The sequence below is a fragment of the Platalea leucorodia genome (genome assembly GCF_965183815.1).
Source record: "Platalea leucorodia genome assembly, chromosome: 3".
NCBI classification, from domain to species: Eukaryota; Metazoa; Chordata; class Aves; order Pelecaniformes; family Threskiornithidae; genus Platalea; species Platalea leucorodia.
This window is the reverse complement of record NC_138825.1, coordinates 67,234,405-67,246,757: the sequence shown is the minus strand read 5'-3', so window position 1 is coordinate 67,246,757 and position 12,353 is coordinate 67,234,405. Positions and strand designations below refer to the sequence as shown.

Below are 12,353 nucleotides of genomic sequence, written 5' to 3'. Positions count from 1 at the left end.
AAAGTCTAATCTATCCGTTAGTCCAGTCTATTTGTTTAGTCTGTCAAGGAAGATAGTTTGAGCAAATCCAGGTGAATTTTCCTGGAGCTGCTGTACAAGCTCATCCCTTGGCAGTGCTTGGCAGTAACCTGCACCTGAAAGGCAATGAGGAGCTGGGGTTGGTAACATTTCCAACCAGTATAGCTAAACCAGGAGACCTTTCTGTGGCTTCACGCAGGTTTGCAAAATATTCCAAGCAGTCATAAAGACTAATAACCTATATTAAAAAATACTTTAGTATTAACGTTCTTTTACCAAACAGAGTACCACTTTACTCTTTTTCTTCAGGTTAAGAGAGAATCCTGGCTTATGTTCCCTTCTGATGTTAGGTGTAGCTGAGGCTGAGGACTCTGTGCTTCAGAAACTTTGCATACTAGTAGAAGATAGGAGCATCTCCAGATGTCTGGAGAAGACTAAGGTCCATGCCCACCCACCAGTAGCCCAGTTTTATCCTACTACCCTTGAACTTTAGAGGAAAAAGATATGTGTGTAACCCTATCTAGAGATAGATCTTGAGAGTGACAGAAGAGCAGTTGCAAAATAACCACAAATGGGATATGCTACCTCAACACTTCTGTTCCATTGGACAGTTCTGGAAAGGGCTGATTACGTAAAACCTCTGTTGACTTGAAAATCCCAGGCCTGTGATCCCAGGAATTCTTCAGAACAGTATACAAGAAGTAGTAATCAGTGCATGGGGTTTTTCCTTTATTGATCTTTCCCGATTCGATAAAAACAGAAGCTTATTTTAATGCTCATTTTTTACTCAGCCTATGCAGGATTCTGGGAACAGTGGCTCCCTTTCCTCAGAAAACTGTTATGGACATGTGTATTGCCAGCCACTCTGCTGCCATTTCAGTAGGATGCAAAAGGTACCGCAGATAAATTGCTGTGCTATGTTGATCCTTCAGCTTTTAGAGGTGACTGATTACTCTCCTGTGTGGGGGAGTCAGGTGGTATTAATGTGAATATTTGTTTACTGAAGCCTACTGAAGCAGCTCAGATGATAATTGAGTATCTTTGTGTTGGACTGGTTTCAGAGCTGTGAAGCAGTGCTGGAGGGTGTATGTCCCTGTCAGATGTATAGCAGAGGTTTCAAATTGAGTACCTGCTGCTGCTTCTGCTTCTTGCCGCTTTCCCTGTGCCTCTGGCACAGGTACCTAGGTACCCCCAAGCCAAGGAGATCTGATCACTTTGGAAACTGCCTCCTGAACTTCTGCTGTTTTCAAAATAGTGTGCTAAGGCAAACTGCAAGCTGGAGCAGAAATCCAGGTTTAAGTTGACAGAAGAGTTAAAAAACCTAATTTAACATTAAAAAAACCTAAACATCAAGACTTCTGAGCCCTTGAGATGAGTTGTCTCTAAAACTTACAGTCTTGTATAAATCAAATACTTCTATTACGTAGGAATAACAAGATTAATTTTTTGTTCTTTGTAGTAGACAAGTTAAACTAAACTGAAGGCTGGAGGCATTGAGATTCGGGAGGATTTACTGATTGATCCGACTCATACACAGGTTCATTCATGCCATGTTCTGCTGAAACAAAGCTAACAGCGGAAACCATGAGGGTTCTTTCTGTTGCCCCAAGTAACAGTAACATCAAAGGACCATCAGGGAGTTTTTAAAAAATGTTACAGCAACTTGGATGATTAATTACAAAGAAAACCTCATCTGAATCTAGTGTTCTAAATCATCGTTAATATTATAACTATTGTTGACTGAAGTTGTCATTCAACTTCTGTTTTTCCAGAAAATACTAAAGGAAAAGGCAGTATATAAACAGGGAAATTCTCATGAAGGACTGAATTTTGAGGCTTTTTCTTGTTTTTTGAATTTAAAACATATTAGTGATGTTGGTAAACAAAAGACCTGCTGGAGATGAAATTGTATTGTCAGATTTCATTGTGGTGTAATGCTTGTTTAATAACACACAACTGAAGTTAAATACCGTATTGGTAGTGTTTCCATGAGACAACCCTCTAACTGCTTAAAAACACTAAGCCTCAAAACACCCCTGTGAGCGTAGGAAGCCAAAAGAAGATTACATGCTTTGCCTTATAGCAGTGGCAGAACTGAGATTAACCAATATATTCCTGAGTTTCTGGTAGCTGTATTTCATCTCAGTGGTATGAATTTGTCACAGCAAGGACTTAAATCCCACTAGCATTGGCTCCTTAAAACCTTCTTCTGAATAGAAGCCTGTATCTTTCATCTTTTAGTTCATTTGAAAGGGAAAAAAGACATTGTGAAGATGCAGCAGTATAAAGAATTGAGAATATAAAACAACTTCCCCTCTTCCCCAGTGTTCCTTTTTTCTTCCCCGTATTTCAGTTAATGTTTTTTGTTCTTTTAAGACATTTGGCAGAGGCTAGTCCTAAGACAGACAAAACTGTAGGTTGAAAAATAAGTGTAAGTAGAGGTATATAAATAAATCTAAAATAAAATGCCAAATTCTGCTTAAGAGAAATTAGGGAAAAAAAGGTAAATGCTCCAAGTTAAGTTTTTATTTATATATTCTGTTCCATGTCTTTACAACACTTTCATTAACATAAAAGTACCCTACTTCGAGTGTAGTGCTTTAGAGTCCAGCCACCCATTTGGCTGTATCTTATTCGGTTGTGTAAACTCCTGGTATGAAGGTTCTCATGGAAAAAAAAACTTCAGCGCCTGTATCTCAGAGGAGCTGCTGGGACTACCACCCAGTTCCTCAGAAGGCGGCAAAGATGACTGGTCTGTGCTTGCTTAGGTCGCCTGGGGATATGGCTGTATGTCCCTTGAAAACACTCTACAGGCTGTTGTGGAACAACATCTGCTTGGAGTGGCCTTAAACAGGGATCTTACCTTGATTAGAAAAGCAGAAATTGTATTCTACTGGAATGTTTTTTCCTCCATAATTCAAGTTCAGCACAGCTATACAAGGATTTAAGAAAAAAAAAAAAAAAAAAAAAGGTTGATACTGTCTTGTTTTCAAATGAACCAACTGAAAAAATCAGATGTGCTGTTGGACTCCTGTCTTGATAACTCCAGCAAGGACTGACTGGCTCGGCCTGTGTAGCCTTAAGGAATTTTCTCTTTTTATGCTAGTGCTGAGAGAAATGTAAATTTCTACCAACTTTTCTTTTTTTATGTTGGTGAGACCAAAATTAGATCACCAATATTCGTCCAACCTCGTGATAGGAGTTGATTCATACTCACTCTGAATCCAAAGCTTCATTGGTAAAGGAAAAGGAGAATGTGCAGTGTGTTTTGAATAAAAGCCCCCTTTTTTGTGCTGTGCTTTGTAAAACAAACATGATAATGAAAGCTGTTGTTTTTCTATTATTTTTTGTAGTTTGGAGGTGGCAGGGCATATGGCTGGCAAGGTAGACTTGTTTATATTAGACAGTTCGGTTTGTTTCTCTGTTACATGCACAATTTCCAAATAAAACATCACAGTGTTTTATGGAAAGGTAGGTAGTTATATTCTTGAAAAGCAAATAAGCAAAATCACATGACATGGGTTTTTTACGTTTTACCATTCTAGAGGTCCTTGTAATAATACAGGTGAGTAGGAAAGCATAATTTCAGATTATAGTTAGTGTCATAGCTCATGAGCCACAAACAGAGCATCATGCTTAGTACAGACTCTTCTATATCTGAAATGCAGACTTGAAAACTTGAGCATGTTGTTATTCATTGTTGTGGCATATATATACCTTTCAGAGTCTAGGATATTATCTTAGAAGTGTGAGTATGTAGCCTGACTAATCAGTTGAACACTGCAGAGCATTCTTCTAAAGACAAAATCCTAGTTCAGCTCCATGTGTTTTGTGTTGCTGTTCTTCCCTTTCCTACCTCTTGTGCAAACACAGATTTTCTGACTTTGGGAGGTATGGCTTTCGTATTTGTTAGAGCAATATTTACTAGTCATTGTATCAATGCACAGTGTCAAATTCTCTCTTTCCCTAGCTGGAGTGCAGTGAAATAGGGAGTGTTGAATGATAGGAAAGACTGTGAAAGTATCATGGTCTTTTAATGGAATATGACAAAATGGCATTTGCAAAGATGGGGCACTCGCTGCAGTAAGAGGATGTGCACCGTTCCTCATACTGTGCCCTTGCAATGCAGCTTCTGTGTGGACATTACATAATAAAAATACCATCCTTTGCAGAAAAAATAACAATGGGAATATGACTTTATTTGGAGAGAGGTGGGTATAGTCAAAGGCTGTATTTTATGTATAAAATACTATAAAAGGTATGAGAGAGCAGGCTAAACATTCATCATGCAGTTTTCCAGAATGTACGCTGTAATATAAATTAATACAATTTGTGTTACATAAGTTGCTGTTGCAAGGAAATGTGAAAAACCTTCAGGTTGAAGTTTTTAATCAGTGGATTTATTAACATTTTACAGTATGACTACTTACTGCATTTTTTTTCTAATCTTCTTTATATTAATTGATTGCATCTGCTTCTAGAAAACTGGTCTCTGATGTCGTTTCATTTGAACTGAGTGAAGTCGGTAAAGGGTCTGGGAATAAGGAGGCATTTCTCTTCTTCAACTTCTAGTGCAGTCAGCTGCCCGTATTCAGAGATGAATGTGAACAAAGAAAGCCTCTTACCTGACCGGTTGAGTGGGGAGATGCCTGCAGCCAGTCCTGTCCCCAGAAACAGAAAAATGGAAGCAAGTGAAAGATCCACCTCTCCTGTAATCAAGTAATTACGATTGAAGTGATGTCCATGACTAACAGCAGTACTTTATTTCAGTGTTCCGCAATGTAATTTGTAGTTGTGTAATGGCTGAATGGTTTCACAAAGGCCTGCCTATTTATCTACATTTTCATTTACAGGGAAGAAATGGTTTCATCAGTGCTTATCGAAAAGGTCACCAAGCTGTCAAAGACTTATACTGATTTTACTGTGTATGATTTAACAAGAGTTCAGTTTCATCTTCAGTGTAACTATCGACTACTAAGTGGTTAATTGGAATTTAAAATTGATTGTTTGCCCATTGGTTTCACTTAAGAAAATTATTTTTTGTGTTTCTTTTGTTTGCTGGCGTGGCCTTATTGACATGACTGTAAATTAATGCTGCTCTTTGAAGAATAGCCACTATAAATTCTGTTGTTATTGTGGGAGTGGGGAATCAAATGTGGGAGTGAGGAAGTGAGTTTTGCAAGAAGTCTGTAGCTGAAGCTACTAGCAGGAGCACTGGGAAAAACCAAAGGGATATGATGCAAAGATGATGATTTTCTATCAGAAATTGTGGACGCTGACTCCTGTGCTTATTTTGGGCTCTGGGGATACATAGAGAATTTAAGAAGGAAAGGAAAAGAAGAGAGGCTTTCCATTCTTTACAAGGGCTACATTAATGTAAATGTGAAAATGTCAATGTTGGTAGTGAAGATTTCCAGTTCCCACTGTTGGGAACGTATTTTCAATAGATGGTGTTTTAAGTTACATACTCGGAGACAGTTTCAGCTTCATGCTTTAAAAACCAAAATATTCAGCTGTCAAAGAGCGCCGCCTGGTTCAATTGTTCTTACAAATGTAGGATTGTAGAAATCTGAAGTGACTTAATAACCCTCTGACAGGTAGCCTGGGTACTGTCCCAATGAAGCCGGTAACAGCTTGAGCGGCAGGGACTGTCAAGTGCTACTTTTTTCATTGTCCCAATTAAGAGACTGCATAACATTTTTAAAGGGTCCTGGCTGCACAGCGGTATATAATGGAAGGGAGAGAAGGGATAGGAGGAAAATGGTACTTCAGCCTTTTCTTGTGTTACAAATATTTGAAGTGGATAGCCTATTATAAAAAATAATATTGGGCAAACTCTGTTCCTGTTGAATTGCCTAAACATTTTACCTTTGATTTCATGGGGAAGAGAGTTCCCCATGAACGACAACTCAGCTTCTTTCAGTTTTAAACATTTTGTTAATTTGTTTTAAACAGTGACAGAAAATGCCCCAGCCCGGGCCACGTAGGTATGAAATCTTCAGCTCACAATCGATCATCTGGGAAAACTGTACCAGAAACAGCTAAGCAGGAAGATTCAGAAAGTAAATCTCCTTGCAAGAAGCCCCTGTTATGTGATGTGAAAGAAAAGAAGGCACCTGGGTAACTATCAGTTCCTTTCAAAGTATGGGTTGTTTGGAGACGGTCAGTTTAAAATGCAACTTACCAGGCAATGCAGTACAGTGATTTGTCTGTGGAACTCTTGGAAGCAATGGGGAGGTAGATGGAAGTTCTTCAGCACTCTTTATATTAGAAATAGGGGGGAACAGAGTGTCACAATGTATTTAAGAAATAAGAAACTCGTATCAGAGAGAAGAAAAATACTACAAGACAGAGAAATTATTGGAAGTTGAGATCCTTCTTCCCTACCTCTGTGTACAAATATGTTATTGTATATGTACAAATATGTATATGCATTTAAAAACGAAAAGTAATTCCTTAACTCTCAGGATTTGGAGTGTCTTTTTTACAAAAAAATGACATGAGAGAGTTTCCAAGCTTGCACGGGAAAATAATATTTATGGTATTAAAAGGCTATCTTTGAAACTAAAAAGATACAATCCAGTGTTTTCATGGGGATACGCGAGGCAATAGGGTTCCTTACGTTTTTAATTAGTTACAGTATCAGTGCATTTTATTGGTTGTTTTCATACAGAAATAGAAGTCGCCCTGGAACAAGAAGTATCATTTGTTATATATTTACATCAGCTACATTATCATGTGTTCATAGTATATGAACCATAAGTGTTAGCAATAATAGTGTCTTGAGAGACTTTGGGGAGTTAGTATTATACAGTAAATATCTCACAGTAAAGCTGATGATTGAAACTTAACTGTTTTATTAAGAACCAATTAAATCCTCTGAAACTCCTCTGCAAGACTTTTTTTTTTTTTTTTCAAATTGGGTTAGCCAGATCTAGCAGTATTTTATAATTTTCCTTCCTTTTTCCACTAGATTTTTTTTCTTTTCTGAACTATTATTAGTTGTTTCCTTTATTCCAAAAACTGTGCTAAATAAAAAATGTAATTTAATGTGTAGCTTTTTGCATCTTTTAAAAGTGGTCAGCTTTTCAGTAGAACCTTTCACATTATGTCAGTCAGGTGATATTGTTCAAATTATATTGAAAAAGATCTAGTAGGAGCATCAAGCAGTGTTGATATAATTTCCATACCACAAATAAACAACATTCACTAGTCATACTCAAGTAAATTTAAACAGCAAAAAAAGACAAGACAGTTTCATGTATAGTTTTGAAATAACCTGTGTTAAATAATCGTTGTCATTCATCACTTTAACCATAGTTGTAGTAAATTCAGCTTTTTTTAGAAACAAACTTTGACTTTACAGACTATCTCTTAAAATTAATTGATGAGTTTTATTTTGTCTTTCATTTTTTTAGAGGGCGTTATCTTTATGAAGACCTAAACTAACCAATATGTGTGCTATCTATTCAGTGTATTGAGTTATTTTCATTTAGAGAATAACAGCCTCGTGCCAACTTTGAACTACCCAGAGGCTTTGCAGTTTGTATTTGAACCGTTTGAATACACTGATGACTATCTGCATTTTATCATCTAGCTTTCCATTTTCTTTATATACCCAGCATAGTCAGAGAGGACTTTTAGTTGAATAAACTTCCTTTGAAAAAGGCATGAAAAATAGTGTTCACAGCATTAGGTATATATGAACTACTAAAGTTATAAAATATTGAGCATCTAGTTATTGCAATACCCAGTGGATCTTTTTAGATGTGTATTCAAAGTACACATGCGTAGTTGAAGACATAGATACGTATGCTCATGTGCTCTTTAGCTGCTGAGCTCATAGTGTGGATTTAATTATGTTTTACTGCAGTACAGTTGTGTATACCTTTGTATTCCAGGTAATCTTTTTTTTCCTGGAAGTCCTTGATTGAGGAACCAACCACGTACGAAGCCAACCATGAGATTTATTTTGTTGTGTCAAATCTAAGTGGTACTCAGCTAATCTCCAGTTCCACTTACTCCTTGTCTTTCTTTTTTTTTTTTTTTTTAAACTAGTAAGAGGTATCTGTGCATACAAACAATTGTACTATAAAATTTTGGTTTGCAAAAATATGTGTGTAAAAACTGCAGTCTGTCCCTCTGGAATGTTCCTGAGATTGAAATTCAAGATAAAAATTACATGCCTACGGCATACTCAATTTTAATTTGAACGTATCTTTATAGTATCTTCAGAGTATCAAAAGAATTTCACTGTAATAGGAATTCCACTCCAGAAATATTTACAATGAAGGAAGGTGAACATGCGGGCTTGGGAATCAAATGGTACTACCGCTTAAAAGAAAATTCAATTTATCTTCCAACCCCTTCCCCAAAGCCTTCAATTCATGATACTATCTTGTATTTAACTAGTGAGATAAAATTTCTGGATGTGTGTTTCTATGAAAATTGTCCTCAAGAAAACAGGAGGATACATGTTTCCTCACAGATTTTGGTGATCCCTCTTCCTTATGTTGAATTACAGTAATCATTTACTTTGGCTTTGCAATCAATTGCACTACTTTGTAGCATCTTACTTTAGAAGTTTTCTGTGTTTGTGGAGGTTAGGAAAATAATTTTTAAGTAAATAAATGCAGGTGATATTTCTGAGGAGGATACTGTGGAGAAGTCGGTTGTGGCACAAGAACGTGTGCCTGCTGTATGCACTCCACTGGCCTTGCTTGACATACCATTATTGTTTGTGTCGTACCATACTACAAAGGCTGGATTTTCTGATGTGTTGGTTCATTTTGCACCATTAATATATATTTCTGTTGATGTCAGTGAACTTGGAGCTCCTAGCTGATTTATTCCCAAATGCTTACTTGTATTTGATAGTATAAATAGTATTTAATATATAAATTGTATTTAATAGTATAAATGTAAACAATGGAATTAAACAGGTCTCTTTTTTCTGTGGATTTGTCCTTTGAGGTTAAATAATCTTGATGTCTAACAAGTTGTTAGCTCTAGTTTGGCTTTTTATCTGTGTTTGGGACACTTGTGAAGGGGTTCTTGTTGACTACTTGTCTGGTAGATAGTAAAGCATGAGTTCATGTAGTGGGCTGTCTTGTAGTCTTGACTTTAAGATCATTCTGTCTGGTGCCTATTTTTAGAAAATGTTCATTATGTACTTAGTATCTCTCAGAGCTCTGCATCGATGATTTTTTAGTAAGAATTAGCCAGTGTTCTCAAGTTCTTAAAAGCAGAAGGAAATAAATACACACATAATGTCAGCAAGTTCATATAAGCATCATTTCTGTAAGAAACCAGGCTGGAATTATATTCTGAAGGCAAAGCTTGCAGAGTTTCCCAGGGGCTGACTTTAAGATGCAAATACACCCACCCCCCTTTGAGAAGTTCTTTTATTGCCACCTCTCTTGCCCCGTTTTTCTCAACTGGGGGAAGGTGTTCCCTCTTTGCAAATGTTTGGGCTGGCAAAGCTGAGGGAGCAGCTACATGCAGAAGGCAAGGAGTGGCTCTTTTAGCTGGATAAGAAGTCATGCAAAAACAGTAACAAAAGAATACAGGTGTTTTCAGTGGGAACATTAACAGCTGCACAACAGTGTGTCAGTATAGTACAGGAGTTGGGGTGGGGTGGAGATGAAGGTTGGGCAGAGAAAAAGGAGTAGGTGGTGTTTCAGACAGCTCCTGAAAATGGCCTGGATAACCAGTAAGGCTTTGTAGGAGATGTAGCTATATATGTGTTCTTCACTCTTCCTATCTTCTGCCGTGGACACATCCACACCTTCGTTTGTGTATTTTCCAGTTTCAGTTATGAAGTGTATTGATATGATTTACGTAATCTTAATTTACACTACTCTTGAGCCTTCATTGCAAAATTCACGTCAGTAGTCATGCCATCTGTGTAAGTCAAATTAGATCCTCTCTTTTTTTATTTTATGATGATACAGCATCCTTTGTGTGGGAATTCTGGTGTGTTGATAGCATTGTTAGCAAGAGATTAGTGATTTTTATGATGCATTAATAAAAAATGAACATCTTATTTTCCTCAGTGGAGTACTACAAACAAAGGACTCCTTAAAGAACAAAGAGTGTGAAGAAGAGGAGACAGAAAATAAGCTGCTCATTTCAAATGAAATCAAAGGTAAATTGGCAGTACTTCATTTGTTTCATATTAAAATCTGCAGAACTAAGGAAGTGTGATATTCCTTGAAATTCTTCATGAAACTACTTTGCAACTTATTTTCAACATTCACTATTTGTGTCCAAAAATTTCTTGACAGCAACACTTTTAACACTGTGTTTCTTTATCTTGTAATCATCAAAGGCTTTGCTGAGAACTTTATCGCAGTTGTAAAGATGAGTGCAAAATGAATACTGGTATAAAAAGTTTCATTTCAAGAATATTTTTCCACTGACTTTTAAAAATAGGTAATGAAGCCAGTCTGAGTTGTAAAGGTATAACGTTCACTTATTGCTTCAAAAGTGTATTGAAAGAAAGTTAAAGCGTTTAAACATTACAGGCATAAGGCAAAGTTAAGGTGACTTACTCAACCCAACCTCAGTCTGTTCTGCAGTCTGATACTTTCCAGCAGCCCATATGCAGAATGGGCCCTTTCTTTTTCGTGAGTGTTACAGAGGGATGGCTAAAATTTTTACTTTACTGAAAAACTGGAGACAGTCCAGTGGAGGGCCACCAAGATGATTAGGTGGTTGAAGGACTTGACATATGAAGAAAGGTTGAAGGAATCTGGGAAGGGAAGGCTTGGAGGAATCTAGTCACAGTCCTCCAGTAACTAAAAGGTAATTATAGAGAAGATGGAGGTATCCTCTCCTCCAGGATGCACAGTGGTGGGGAAAAAAGGGAATGGACACAAGTTGCTTCAGGGGAAGTTCTGTCTGAATATAAGGAAGAAACTTCTCACTATGAGAACAATTGGAACAGGCTGCCTAGAAAAGAGGAGGGATCTCTCTTGATGGAAATATTTAGGACTTGGCTTGACAGGGCCCTGGATAACTTACTCTAATGCCCTGCTCTTAAGAGAAGGTTGCATCATACATTCTCTAAAGGTCCCTTCCAATGTGGGCTTTTCTTTGGTTCAGTGATTCTGTGTGGTTGTGTGTATGCTGTGGCAAAACTCTTGGCTGTTCACAGATCCAGGTGGACAGATTGAGCTAGCTGTTCATTATTCATTTTTATCCTCATTGTTTAGAAAGAATACAGCACAAATCCAGAACGTCACAGTCTTACACATGATAATTATTTTGTGTGTGTGAAACTTAGTATGTCAGGCTAGTTATTGGACTGAGTCGGTGCATTGTTTCAGTGCAGCTTTTGCTGCAACAATTTTATTAACTCATGCAAATTCAATGAGAAGCTAAGTGTCTTAATTTCATAATTTAATTCCTCAAATTTTTAGGTTTTTTTTCTTCAGCAATTTGTTGTGCAACACAAAATTGGTAAGGCTTTCATCAAAAATCTTGAGTAACCGTGGTTCTTTAAGGGCTACATTTCTTACCTTTTAAATGAGCTCATCCTTGTAAAACCCAGGAAATTCTTTGAGACTAGTAGAGAATTGCGTAAAGATAAAATTAAGATAAAATTAAAAATAATTATTTTTAATTATTAACCTCTGATACATCTCTTTTATCTTAAAGCATCATTTGTCTGCCAGCGCTTTTCAGATAGATCTAAGAGGCGCTCTGAAGAGCATGTGAAGTATGAAAGATTCCAACTATTACAAGAGCTGTGCAAAAGGTGTAAAAAATCCATGTTGTTATGGTGTTTTGAAACATGATGTAGTTCAGAATTCTGGAGAAAATGAAACCTTAAAAGAAGAATCTCTCTAAAGCAGATGAAAAGAAGTGGTTTTGGTCATTTGAAGTATTTTGTTTCAGAAGAGTGGAAACATACAGTTTTGATGTTGACTCTGTGTTACATAACACAATACAAAAAATTCAAAAATCAAATCATTCAGAGCATTTTAAATTGCCTGCAATTCTTTTTTTATTCTAAGAAAACTGGCCTGATTTTGTGAAGCATTTTGAGTTTGGCAGAATTGGCTATTTGGATAAAGTTTCACCAACAAGCTCTGCTTACTAGGATATGTCTCTGTGTAGGGTCTTGCATAATTAGATTTATAAAACTTTTCTTATGTTATTGCTTAACAAAGTCGTCCTTTTTACCTCCTTTTTATACACATAATTTTGTGCCATTATTTGTTTAAATGTGCCATAATACTTAATCTTTAGGATGAAAATGGATCATTCAGTTCTTGCTATCATGGTCATGGAAAGCTCAAGCTAAAATAATTGCAGTTGTGCAGACTTTT

The 12,353-nt window shown here is 36.8% G+C and overlaps 1 protein-coding gene across 3 annotated transcripts in view; it reads left to right on the top strand.

Annotated features, from left to right (window-relative positions):
• Window positions 1-12,353, top strand: part of L3MBTL3 (L3MBTL histone methyl-lysine binding protein 3) — an 85,345-nt gene that overhangs the window by 64,446 nt on the left and 8,546 nt on the right. For all 3 annotated transcript variants that reach the window (XM_082307277.1, XM_082307279.1, XM_082307278.1), the window contains exons 17-19: window positions 4,591-4,737; window positions 5,974-6,138; window positions 10,074-10,165. In XM_082307277.1, coding sequence (XP_082163403.1) covers window positions 4,591-4,737; window positions 5,974-6,138; window positions 10,074-10,165 — 404 coding nt within the window. The remainder of the gene's footprint in view (window positions 1-4,590; window positions 4,738-5,973; window positions 6,139-10,073; window positions 10,166-12,353) is intronic.